The 13,776-nt window shown below is 32.5% G+C and overlaps 2 protein-coding genes across 3 annotated transcripts; one reads left to right on the top strand and one right to left on the bottom strand.

The window, feature by feature from the left end:
* Positions 1–1,340: 1,340 nt before the first annotated feature.
* On the top strand, positions 1,341–1,844 carry LOC125206775 (E3 ubiquitin-protein ligase MPSR1-like). Its single transcript, XM_048106000.1, has one exon. It carries the CDS (start codon positions 1,341–1,343, stop codon positions 1,842–1,844), a length of 504 nt encoding a protein of 167 aa, XP_047961957.1.
* A 280-nt stretch (positions 1,845–2,124) lies between these two features.
* Positions 2,125–3,533, bottom strand: LOC125203741 (myb family transcription factor PHL8-like). 2 transcript variants are annotated; one of them, XM_048102169.1, is made up of 6 exons: positions 3,234–3,533; positions 3,084–3,160; positions 2,969–3,011; positions 2,845–2,908; positions 2,695–2,764; positions 2,125–2,624 (listed from the first exon to the last, which is right to left on the bottom strand). In XM_048102169.1, the coding sequence occupies exons 1-6, from the start codon at positions 3,355–3,357 to the stop codon at positions 2,340–2,342; spliced, it is 663 nt and encodes a 220-aa protein (XP_047958126.1). In that variant the 5' UTR covers positions 3,358–3,533; the 3' UTR covers positions 2,125–2,339. The 2 variants fall into 2 exon arrangements, with proteins under 2 accessions (XP_047958126.1, XP_047958125.1); XM_048102168.1 differs by having other exon boundaries at positions 2,125–2,630; positions 3,234–3,470.
* Between the last annotated feature and the right edge of the window lie 10,243 nt (positions 3,534–13,776).

The raw sequence follows: 13,776 nt of genomic DNA, 5'->3' as shown, positions 1-13,776 counted from the left end.
TATGACAATATTTTTTTGTGGATGTAACATGTAATTGTGGCTGTTTTTGAGCATGTATCAGGTGTAAATGGCTTATGACATTACCTTATAACATAATCAGGTGTATTTTGTTATCCATTTATTGGTTCAATTTGATGTCGATTTATTGACATAGTCGACGAAGAAACAATCACATAGAGGCTTTGGTGTGCTTAAATGTCCAGGACCAAATGGAAGTAAAAAAATTATAGGAAGGACTACTTTGACTTATACTTTACGATTCTCTAATTAGGGCTTTCTGGCGATTTAGAACATCATTGCAGAATTCAAATATGAGCAACGCAACAACAAATTCAAATCTACTTCAACATTCAAAAATGATTCACAAATACTACATCAAATTACTTGAATATACACATAAGTGTTGCAACAACAACAAAACAAAGAACAACAAAGCTCAAAACATTGATTAATTTCTGGATTTTTTTCGTAATTACGGTCAAATTCAAACCCAGTTCCTCAAAATCGGCACCACCGACCGAGGATGACGAAGAAGAGGCCCGATTTGGCTCGTAATTTCGACATCACGATTTGGCTCGCACCACTTGAAGAAACCGCATTCCTTCGTCTCACATGTGAAGTAAAGCTTCCCCCTCGACGGTTTGCCTTGTCCGATGACAATACGGAGCGCCGCCATCTTCTTACAATAGCAGAAAGGGTAGCTAAATCGGAAGTCTCCGAAGTCAAGGACGCGGTCGCGGTCGACGGAGACGACGTTCTGGCTACACGACGAACGACCCATGTTCGAAGGTGTTTAGTTGTTGCAGAGATGGAGAAAAAGAATTAGGGTTCTTGGGGAGGAAGAAGAAGAATGAGCGGGAGAAGGGGGGGAATTTGAATGAAATGAATGTTAGGATTTGTTTATTATTATAGTATTTTCATTTTTTTAATTTAGGGTTTTAAAATGTAAATGCGGAAAATAGAAAAAAAAAATATTAAATTATCTACAGTAATTAAAATAAGCTAATCGGGTCAAATTTTCGCTAATTGATGGTTGACCGTCGAGAATTGACGGTGCCGTCAAAAAAGGATGCAAACGATATCATTTTGTGATTTTGTCCAAATTGGTGAAAATTTAAAATTTAATTCAGTATCGTATCAGTCACTGAAATTACAGTAAAGCCCTCGACACAGAGTGAAGAAATAGTAGAATCTACAGAAATCCAGAAGTTTCCACAAGCTTCCAATCATCTTCAACGATCTGCTCCATAAAACCTCCACACAAACAACGCCGCCCAATTCCATTAATTCCTCGCTAAAATTCTCTCAAAACTTGAAGAAATCACTCAAATTCTGAATCAATGTCGTCCGAAGCTACTTCCCCCCGTCAATCTCAGCCATTTCCTACCGACGGAGCCCTTCCCTTCTTCCTCCCCTTCATCCTAGGCGTTGCCGCCCTAAATCCGCCGCCCGACGCTGACGATCACGATCACCACAGCGATCGGCTCGTCCTGATCAACCCGATCACTCAGACAGTGATAATCCTGGATGGATCGGACGCCTCATTCTTACCCCCAAAATCGGGGCGGCGGCCGGCGTCGAAGGCGTCGATCGACGCGCTGCCGGCTGTAGAGGTGGCAAGCGAAGAGCAATGTGCGATCTGTTTGGAAGGATGGGAGGAAGGGGAGAAGGCGAAGGAGATGGCTTGCAAGCATAGGTTTCACGGTGGGTGTATAGAGAGATGGCTGAATGTGAGCGGCTCTTGCCCTGTCTGCAGATATGAGATGCCGGAGGAGGAGAGAGGGAGAAGGGCTGGGGTTTGGATGACCTTTAGTTTCGGCGCCCAAAATCAAACAGAGGATTAGGATCACCATCATTCTTGATTGCACAGTTATTTTTTTGGTGTTTGGTTGCCACTTTCTTGTACAGAGTTTACGTTGCAATCTTCAATTCTCAAGATTTGGAAATTGGATTCGAGTTCAAAATTTCCTGTTAATTTAATTCTGCATAATAGATTTTAAAAAATACTTATTCCCTTGTTAATTAATTGAGCCATTTTTCTAGATTATCTATTACTACTACTATTAGATGGTTACATTAATTTGAACATGAGTTACTTATTTCACAATTGATTTGAAAATAGAATTCCACCAAAAACATTCCAAACGATTCATAAGATGATTTCTTCCTACAGGTTTCATTTGTTCCGTATTAAAAGAACCAAATATGTGAATATAAAATAAGAACAAAAATCACATGCACGCAAGTCTAAAGTCTAAACGGAACATTTTATACATTAGAAATTAATGGCTCCCACACTAGTCTAACAAAATACTACTAACACAGTACTTATGCTTACATCAGCTGTTCAAGTTCAACAACTTGGATTCCTCATCCAAACTCTCTCTTGCTGGATGCAGAGACAGACTCAGAAAGCTCTCATCCACCGCTTCATCATGTCCCAACACTTGGTTTCTTGCATCGTTTTCGGAAGAGTCCACCATTGATACCAGATCAGCAAGCTGAGCTCTGGCATTCTCTGCTTCAACGGAGCAAGAACCGTATTCGGATATTGTTTCTTGAGCTTTTCTCAACACTCTTTGCAGGAACTTGCCTTGAGCTTCCACTCTTTGCTGCAGATGCTTCTGAACCTTCAAAATATATATACACCGTTCATTACTGATCAACATTATAATAAGATTTGTTGTTTTGTACCTCGATTTGTTCGTGTAGTTTCCTCTGCACCTCCATTTGCACTCGCAGAGCCCGACTCATCTGCAAATTTCTGATCAATCAATTGGTGTTAGTATTTTCCCTTAACAAAATATACAATAAAAGTATGTTACAATGTGTAGCGAGTATTACTCTTTAGCAGCGCTGTGGCAGGTGGCCTTGTTGGTGGAGTGACGACTCATTTTCTCATCACATTCTGTGTGGAAATGAAAAGAATTATGAATGTTTACTAGTAATTATGGAAAAATATGCTTACTAGTTTCTTGCTTATTTTGGTGGCTCCTTCCAATCCTATATTTCTGCAAGTGAAACAACTCTCATCACAATGAATGAAGAAATTGAACTGCAATTAAAATGAGAGATAATATTACCTGCAAATGGCTCTTGAGATGGTACAAAGTGAGGCCATCGACGCCCATGACCCTCATCAATGATTTAGGTGTGGCTTCTGCTACAAACAGGTGGTGGTCAGGTATTAAAATGAAGTAGCAAATCAAAAACAGAGAGAGAAAGGTCTCAACTCTCAACGCCACCGAGCTGATCGATAGCAGCTAAGAACTGGTGGTGCAGCTCCCAAGTCCATCTCAGTCTCGGTTTCGCATCACCTGATAGAACCAGCCTCATTTCCTTGCTGTGAGAAGACATTGGTTTTTTTAAGGATGAATGTTTATAGTAGTTTGAGACATGTATGTAGGTAGTATGTTTATGGTAAGAAAAGTCAAGTGTGAATGAAGGAATATATGCCGTGAGGCTCTTTTACTTTGTCTCTCATCTCCCATTTTTGGATTCTGTACTTTGTTTATTCTGTTTTGTTGTTTGACTTGGAAGATTGAAGGGAATATGTGTTGCTTCCAAGAATGGTTTGTTTTTATCCATCCCTTTCTCTCTGTAGTGTTTGATGGAGAAGCTTACTGATGATATGAAATGGGATCATCAAATGGGGTAAAACTCAGTGTGGGTGTGATAAGGAATCTAGGTTAGATTTTAGGACAAGCATGAGCAAACTGATGAAGTCTTTTTTTATTCAAAAACTGCATCAGGATTCCAGCTAAACAAGCATAGTATATCTATGTATGATTCATTTTTCATTACAATGTTACAAGGTTTTTGCATGAGCAAACTGATGTAGTCTTATTTTATTTGCTTCAAATTCAAATAGTATTTGTTAAACGTCATTCTTGATGAAAATAGAGACTTGGATATGGTGGTTGAATGCAAACAAATGAAGAATGCTAGCTGTTTATTGGAATGTATTATAAGGGAATCTCCATTTTTCTCTTTCACATGGTACAAAGTCTCAAAACTTAATGATGTTCCTCCTTAATAATTGGTGCATGCTTATAGACTTATAGTTTCAGCAAGAAGAGGATGATAATATGTGGCCCAAAAGGTTGTGGACATTTCAAAGAAGGAAAATTAAAACCCAAAAAAAGAAAGATAAAAGAAAAAAGAAGAGCAAATGAGTTAGCTTTCTCTTTAGCCAGCGGATATATATGTACTTGAAATTCTTTCATACTTTAAGAAAGGAGATTCAAGGGAATTTTCAAGATCATAAAGAGAAGGTTCGAAGAAAAAAAAGAAAAGGTGGACTGTCACTCGATGGATTATTATTCTGTTTTGGACCCTATCAAAGAAACATCCTCTAACACGAAAGCATCGATCATTTTAGGATTAGGGCAATTTTGATTCTACAATCGGGTAATGTGCAACAAAATAAGTGTTGTCATGACTCACCAATGAATTAATATTTATCCGGAACAGATTCGCTGAGAGGAACATTATAACAAATGATGGATTTAGGTAGGGTCGATGCACTTCATCGTTGGTCCATGAGGGCCAGGAAAATCAATTTTTGGAGCCGACACTCGTTCATTGGTAAGACAACTTCATTTCGAAATCTTTGAGGTTGAGGTTCACTTTCATTCTTTGTTAGATATATTTGTTAGAATATTTATTGCCAATGGCAATTGTGATACTCTCACTTCCTAATAATGATTTTTTTACTATGTCAAATCCCAGAGGGTCCATTTAGGCCATTTAAATATTAATTTTCAAAATTACAGCATAAATCAAAATGCTTCTTTCTATTCTATATCTATATAGGGTAAGGGATATTCAAAAATAATTAATAAGAATTTTAGTTCATTAAGAATGAATAATAATGAAAGTTATTCTTTTTTTCTAAGTTAGGGTCAATTGGATTCAATTTTTCCTTCTTATATATACATATATAAAATGCGAGTTTTGGCCGTATTTTGATATATTTAAAAGTTATGGGTGAATTTAAATTATTATAAAATATGTAACTCTCATTAATATATATTTAAATATTTTAATGTGCGCTTTGACTAATCTTTAAATAAAATAATGAGCATTTAACAAATTTTGTAATCTCTATTATCTTAATTTTATAATTTATGATATTTTAATTCCATGATCTCTCATATCCTAATTTTGTGCCTATAAAAAAGCATAGAGTTGTAGATGAATTACACACCAACAAAGCATTCTCCATTCTCTCTCAAGCTCTCAACATTTTATTGTATATTTTAGAAACATTGTATTGTTCAATTTTTGGAACTCCATCAAGTTCATCGGTGCCAGAGGGTTTGAGAAGTTATACACCTTAGGAGGAAGTCGTTTCATCTTTAAGGATAATACGTCAATTTGAGAGTACTAACCGTGATGTACTTTGTCTTGCAGAAAGAGTGTTTTTCTCCACTAGACTTATAGTTCGGTTTATTTTATAATTTTCGTTGTGATTTCCATTTTATTTATTTATTTTATTGCAATAGTTAGAGTACCGCGTGTGTATAGTTCGAGAATTCTATGCTAATATTTTTTTACAATTCTTAGAGATGGAAGAATTGTAACATCCTTAACTCAAACAAACATAATATTTATCTTCATCTTTACACAATTTATTATTTTATATATTTATATTCTCACTTGTGCTGTAATTATATTATGTGGTGTCTCAAAAAATAATATTTTATGACTTATGAGTGGTGCACAATATGTATATTTGCAATGAAATAATTAAACATTTTAAAATAGAGTTGATCAAACAATTAGTTGTTCAAACAAAATAAAATAGTCTGCTACCAAATTTTGGTTTACTGATAATACTATTGTTGAAATTAGGATTTGACACTTAATTGTTCCAGGACACAACTGATTTTATATAAAGAATCTAATTATCTTATATATAGGTGATCATACTAAGTAAAATGTATACTTATATTAAATATATTTTACAAAAAGAAAATTTGCAGCATTGAGAATTGTAAAGTAGCATAAAATAGTATAGATGTTTCATATTCCAACAAGCCACGTTTAAAAGTACAATAAATATAGATAAATGTTACAACATTCAAAAGGGCTATATTATTCATTAATATAATACTGTTAATTCAACCAACTAATGTAATATTTTTTCTGTAGTTTATCATTTGAATTTTTTTATGGTCATATTTTGACGTTTTGATTATTATGAGTTATCGATTTATTATTTTGTTAAAAGTGTGATTTACATTATTTTCAGTTGAGAAATATGAAGGATTGTTTTAAACATATTTTTTAAATGTGTCTAACACTTGATATAGTCTCTTCGTCGTTGTCCAAATAATTGTGTCTGCCTTGATTCCATTTCAAATATGTTTAATTTTATGTCTCTAGGTGTAAAATGAATCGAAGGAGCATATATTTAATGAATTGTTATTATAGTAGTATATTTTTATTTTTTTAAAAATTTTATATAGTTATTTATTCATATTTAATTAATCAATTAACAATTGAAAAATATATGACAAAAATATATTCTGTGTTAACACTAGTTATTATAAAATAATAGGCAAAGTCCTTTATTTTCAGTTTAATTGATATACTAGGCCCAATATATTGATTTCGAATTCAATAAACGTCTGTAAATGGAAGCATTGCCTGCTGCCTCTGTTATACTAGTATTTTACATGCTATACATTGCCTTCTCCAAAAAAAATCTAATTAAATAAGTATTTTTTTTATTAATTTTGAAATATCGCGCAATTATTTGTATTGCAACTATATATAACACCCCCAAATTTCAGCATAATACGTTTAGTGCGAATCCAGAAATGACACAGTTTAAATATTGAAAACACTGGAGATATTTTAATTGCAACATAACAACTAAAAGCCATGCATCTGAAATTATAAATTTAGATTTAAACCTAGTGTTATTTCGAATAATTAGCTCTTACTATAAAAGGTACATTAAAGAATAAGATGCTTGCATCTTATAAAGTCATGTTTAAAAAGTAAGGGCAGTTAAACTTTTAGTCATTGTCATTACAACTTTGATATTAAACATATCAAAGCTATGTAAGTTACAATGATTACCAGGTAGTACTATATTGAATTTATAAATTCAAAAACATTTCATATTATATTTCAAGAGCTGACCTCTTGCTTATTCGATTTTAAATCAATAGGTGTATATTTTTCTAGAATTAATGGTAGCTTCAACTTTTGTATGTATCATGACATTTCTATCCTCTTGTCTGCATAAAGTGTAACTCAAAATACTTCGAAAACTGGTCTGAACATTTTGAGCAATGCAGAATTGAAGAATATATCTTGATGAAGGTTGTTTTATGTTAAAAAGCTAAGTAATTATGATTATGATTATTTGTAGCTTAAGTGGCTGACACCTCACTTCCACTTCTTCCACTCAAAACATTCTTAATCTTTGTAATAATAATATTGCCTCCTTTTGGATAGAATTGCTTGAGTGGTAGAGACATTTTTCTTGTAATTAATATTATTAAAATATTTTCCAGTTATCAGATTCCTTCACCATTTCCCTCCAAATGGCGAACTTTCACATGATCCTAGATTTTTCTTCTACTTTTATATATACAATCCAAGTAATTAATTTTGGGTTATATGTGAATGTTACAGCAACGATATTTACTCAATAAAAGAAAAAACATCCCGTCCAAATTCACCACTATTTCGAGATTTTGAGTTTTTAATTTTATACAAGTTTTATAGATGAATGAGGTATTTTTCAATATAGTTTTCTTTGATTTAATGAACGTTAATGTTAATAAACAGGAGTACTCCATAGTTTTCTTAGTCCATCATACTAATAAACATAAATAAAAATGGTGCAGACAATGTGTTTCCAATCAATCACAGTTGCATAAAGAAAATAAAAGAAATAAAAAAAGTGGTTTCCACAATTATATTTTGTTTGACACATTATATGACAATATATCTTACCACTGAATTTTTATTCAATAAATAGAACTTTCAAAAACACATGGTGGTTCTCAAATTAAAACCATTTATAAGAATTTATTGTTGCCTAATGAAAAGAGAAACTCCAAATCTTTTTATCAGAGAGAGGTTATGTAATAACGACATGCACACACGTTGCACGAGGATAGATTTACTACAGGGAGGTACAACTGAAATACACTAGGTACAGCGCAAAATGCACAGGGTACAACGTAAAATGCGCATGGTACAACATAAACATAAATTTTATTCTTTAACCGGAGGATTTGGAGTGTGACGATTGTTTGCTCCAGATCCAGGATAATCCCTATTGATCTCCAAATCCAATCTTCTCTCCACCGTCTGACTCTGATCTACCTGTTTTTTTTCATATGAAAACGTTCAAATTAAACAAAACTATTTGATTTTGATTAGTAATGTTCTTGTGTTTTTATACAAAAGAAATGCTGAGTATAATTAGTAATGTACCTGCAATGCCATCTCTTCAGCTACGGTAACGCCTGGTGTTTCATGCATCACGTTTATAGCCCCTAAAATCGCATCAACAACAAAAAAACAAGTCGAATATTAGCATAAACGATTAGTAATAAAATTGATGAGAATGAGAAACAGCCTAGCTATATAAGTAATTTACTTGTGGCTGCAGTGGGGAGATTGATGAAGGAAATGAGGAGAGAGAAAGCTAGTAGAGAGAGAAGGGAATAATTTGGTGACATTTTTAAGCACAACATTGATGTGTTTGGTTTGATGTATGGAAAACCTGTACCATATTTATACAAGAAAATTTTAGTGTTCCAAAAGTTGGGAATCCTGTTGTGGAGGACTACCTAACCTATGTCTGTTTTAATACACTAAATTGTGGGCTGTCTGCTTTTTGTTGTGTATGGACGTAGATTTTGTTCGATTGATCAAGATTAAATTATTTCGACATTACAGGAGATTTAATCGATTACATGTTAATGTTGGGAAGACCAAAACTCATAAACAAATTGATTTGCGGTGCGCATCATTATCATATGCAAGATTATGTATCGCACCGTATCTACTAAACAAACAACATTCATATAATCTTCATTTTCTACTTGTAATAACGAGACTTATGTATACTTAAATTTTACATGGTAGGGTTTTGATCTATTAAGACCAGATTTAAATACAGAAATGCAGAACACGGTCATACGTAAGGCATTTTTAGGTCATAGTTAGTTTATTTTTAGGTCATGCTAACAAAGCATGACCTAAAATGATCTTAACATGACATAAACCCAAATCTTATAATATGACCTAAAACTACTTAATTATGACCTTCCGTGTTTTGAGTTAATTATTGACCATTAGATGGCTGCATTTCTGGATTTAAACACGTACTTGTTTTGATCATCTCCCTTACATGGTATATTTAAGTTTAATTATATGTTTATTTATCTTGAAAAAGTCTACTTAATGTGTCATGTTATTATACGTTCCACATGAAACAATGTGTGGTCTAAAATAAATGCCTCAACTTAGTTGCTACGGAGGGAGTATAATATAATGTGGGATTTAGTAGGATTCCAAAATTCAAATATTGTTTCATGTAATTGATAATGTGGGATTTAGTAGGATTCCAAAATTCAAATATTGTTTCATGTAATTGATTAAACTATGAGTGATTTGATCTAGTTCAATGCACAGACACAATTATGTCATTGTGTGAGTTGTGCTTGTTTAATTAATGGATTATTAAATAATGGAGCACTAGGTGAGAAATAGATTAAGTCAATGGTGAGAAATATGAAAATAAATCCCACTCAAAAAGGTGGAAACTGGAAAGTGAAAGATGCTACAACATTGAAGATTTTGAATTTGTAGTTCTCATGTACTAATAACCTAAAGTCGGATAGTTGAATCGAGTTTGTATCACGAACGGAATGGATTAATAAGATAAACCAAAATAATTCGACACTAGAATTTCTCAGTAATTGAATTAATTAGTCTCCCAAATCTTCACTATTCCAAACATACTTAAACTCATAAATAAAATAAACCCTGAAAAAGCTAAGATTCCTCAATCAATGAATTAACATAAGAGTGACAGATTGGCATAAAATCAGAGTTATTTTATTAAACATAATGTAAGATTGGATTAGTTTTTGTAGCTCTAGCTAGTACAAATGTACCACTTTCTCCAAATGCAAATTAGTGCGTTTTTGTCGGCCAAATATGTAAAGATGATGCTTTGCTTCTCACACACAGAGAGAAATGTGATCATTGTACCATTGTTTTGTTTCAACTTGAACATATTGACACTTCACACTTGAGTTGGAAGATTATATATGATATATTAATTTAAAGGTTGGATTAGATTATTGTGGGATTAATTGCAATTAGATTAGGTAATTGTGATGGGAATGGCGTACAAAAGCACATGTTGGGGCAAAGATTGTATCACAAATCTTGATACGATATTTCCCTTGGCTCCTTTAGATATATACTAATCCTATGTTAGTGGATCCCAAGATTCTTTCTATCTTAGAAAAATTAAATACTTAAAATATGTTTGGTGAATTACTTCAGTCCCTAATTTTGTTTCTTTGTTTTTCCCATATGCTTAATAACAATTTATATGTCATAATTAGATAACGTTGATATCACTGTGGAATTCATTTGTCGAGAGCGATGTAGTTTGGTCAAATATGGTGCAATTTGTTAAAAAAAAAATTGAATATAGTTTTTTAATGTCTCACATTTAATATGTCAAGTACTTAATCTCTTATGTATAATTACATGTTAGTTCAATTTTGCACATAAGCATAGCCATAGGTTCATTCATCTAGTGGAAATACAAAGTAGTTGTTGCCATTAAAACTTTTTCTATAATTTTTTATAAAAATCTTTAATTGAAACCGCTGATACTCTTCATGAATAGTTTTATTCAAGATCTTGGGCCTTAATTTGATTATATGAATTTTATGGTTATACACTTCTTCGTGACTCGTGAGCCGACATAGTCACCTCAAACTTGGGCCTGCTTAAGGCCGTAAATTAAAAAAATGTGGTGATACAAAATCATAAAAAAATACTCGCTCCGTTCTATAGTAATAGAGACGATTTTTCATTTCCGTCCGTTCCATAGGAATAGAGTCATTTCCCTTTTTAGTAAAAGTCAACACATTTTTCCACACCTACTTTATTCTCTTTTACTTTTTTCTCTTTTCATCTCTCAACCTTTTTCATTTTTCACTTTATTCTCTCTTTACTTAACTCACATAACACAATTTTTCTTAATCTCCGTGACGAAAAATTTTGTCTCCAATTACTATGGAGTGGAGGGAATATATATATGTTGACTAAATGATTTGTTATTTCCGCTAAATTTAACCCAAAAAGATCGTAAATAGTATAGTAACTTTGTTGACAAATATTACTGTGGTTAAATACTGATATTAGTCGCACTATAAGTTATTGAAGACGAAAATGTTTATTCACCCCTCTTTTCTTAAAAATTTGTTTGTATTAATATAATCATGTTATGAAAAATGTTATTTTCGAAAAATATTTAACTCTTCTATCACGAACGACTAAACTAAAAAGAATAAGCACAAATTCACAATTCATATATGATTAATTGAATGATGAATTATACTGTTATGTTATGTTAGAGATAGTACTCCATCCGTCAACAAAAAATAGAGCAATTTGTGTATGGCATAGGTTTTAATGTAGAATTGGTAAAGTAAGAGAGAAGTGAAAAAAGTAAGAGAGAAGAAGAAAAAGTAAGTCAGAAGTAGTGTTAGTGGAATAATGTGTAGGGTTATTATTTGTTAAAAACTTTTCATAAATGAATATGCTCTATTTTTTGTAGACGGCCAAAAATGATAATTGTGCTCTATTTTTAGTGGACGAAGGGAGTAGTATTATTCAATCCTCAATTCTATTCATCTCATAGCTCCAATTATAATATAAATAAAATGAAGACGTGTGCGGACAACTAACTGGACAGTGTGATTTCCACTTAATCCACATAGAAGTTTCTTGGAATCTTCGGATTTAATACATAACATCATTGTAGTAATTTCTTGACAATTCCATTTACAGCCTCTGCCTATCAATAACCCAATAAATTTGTTGGAAATTTTGCAGAATCAAATCCTATGTTTCATCTATAGTAGCACTATTAAATATAGCCTATTTCACACCACACGGCACTTCTAAAAATTAATTTGACCTTCAACCTCAACATGAGCCATTTTTTTTAATCTATAAATACCCTTAGTAGGTTATTATCATCATATCCAGAACAAATTCAAACCCCACCTCCAAGAGAGAAAAAATTGTAAAAAACACAACCAATGGAGTTAAGACTAGCAAACATTTTTCCAAATTTGCTTGTTTTTGGGTTCAAATTTATTTTCACTGACATCGATGATATTTTTTCAAGAATCCATTTCTTCCTCCATGATTTTCCACTGATATTATCAGGAAAGTGGGAAATTTTCAGTGGAAAAAACAGAGAAAAGTCCATCATTTAAGAGAAAAACTCTGCAAGGGATGAAAATATTAAAAACATCCCATTTGCAGATATAAACTCGATGTTGAATAGAGTTGGAATGGTGGGATTGGATGATTGTGAAAATAAAAGTAATCTAGGTGAAGAAGATTTAGTGGGGATGTTTGAGGAGGAAGAGCCTAGTTTCGAGGAGATTAAGGAAACATTCAAGGTGTTTGATGGGGACGAGGATGGTTTTGTTGGCGCTGAAGATTTGCAGAGAGTTGTTCTAAGCTTAGGATTGAAGGAATGTTGCAGTTTTGATGAATGCAAGAATATGATCAAACGTTTCGATGTTAATGGTGATGGTTTGATCGATTTTCAAGAATTTGTGACTCTAATGGATAAATGCCTTGCATAGATAGGTGTTTGGAGATGGCACTTTCGTTTAATCGTTACATATGTACAGCGATGATATTATGTTACAAAACTTTATTTTATAGAAATATACATTGAGTTCTACTTAATTGAACCTTATACCACTCACAATCAAACTAGTCAAATTTCTTGAACACTATCAAATTATCAATATAACAAGATTGTATCACAATTTGTAATAATCACCATAGTTATTCATATTGGAATTGGAGTATCTTTTTGTAGAATTTTCTTTTTAAAAAAATGTACTCCCTCCCTCCGTTTCTTCATAATTGAGTCTCTCTTTTATTTTATTCTCTCTACTTTATTCACTTTATACTTTATTCTCTCTCTTACTTTTTTATCTATTTTATTTAACACACTCAACATTCATTTCTTAAACTCCGTGCCGAAAAATTTCGCCTCAATTATGAAGAAACGGAGGGAGTAACAGATTTTCCCGCACGTGTTTATAATTAAATTATCATCTACATATAGATGGATTATAACATAACTAATTTTTAAATGTAAACACATTTATCATTCTAGTAGTTATGTAAAAACATGAATAGTTTGCATATTTTCCTCTCTTGGGCTGTTGGGCAGATACACAAAATCTTCCGACTACTCTATAAAATCTATTCGTCCAGACTATTCAACAATGTAAAATAAAATGCTTGAACGAACGCAAAATTAATCAGATACAACCAAATATTCAGCATAGATGTCTGGGAACAATTTATTCTCTTTGTGAGTAATTACGATTTTATTTCACTCATAAATTTGTTTTCTTTCAATAATTCTTTTTACTATTCTCTCTTCCTTTGTTATTTCTTGCTTTTAACATGATACACATTTTCAAAAAATTTATGCTAAAAATAAAAAGTGAGGAAGTG

Source organism: Salvia hispanica, chromosome 2 (genome assembly GCF_023119035.1).
Source record: "Salvia hispanica cultivar TCC Black 2014 chromosome 2, UniMelb_Shisp_WGS_1.0, whole genome shotgun sequence".
Taxonomy (NCBI): Eukaryota; Viridiplantae; Streptophyta; class Magnoliopsida; order Lamiales; family Lamiaceae; genus Salvia; species Salvia hispanica.
Note: the sequence above shows the minus strand (reverse complement) of the source record. Positions and strands in the feature narration are given on the sequence as shown.

Excerpts from the sequence above, each read along its gene's own strand:
- LOC125203741 (XM_048102168.1), bottom strand. The coding sequence starts at position 3,357 with ATGTCTTCTCACAGCAAGGAAATGAGGCTGGTTCTATCAGGTGATGCG. Across the intron at positions 2,765-2,844 it reads TGCCACAGCGCTGCTAAAGA|AAATTTGCAGATGAGTCGGG; the intron begins GTAATACTCGCT and ends TTGATTGATCAG. Across the intron at positions 2,631-2,694 it reads AACTACACGAACAAATCGAG|GTTCAGAAGCATCTGCAGCA; the intron begins GTACAAAACAAC and ends TATATTTTGAAG.
- LOC125206775 (XM_048106000.1), top strand. The coding sequence starts at position 1,341 with ATGTCGTCCGAAGCTACTTCCCCCCGTCAATCTCAGCCATTTCCTACC.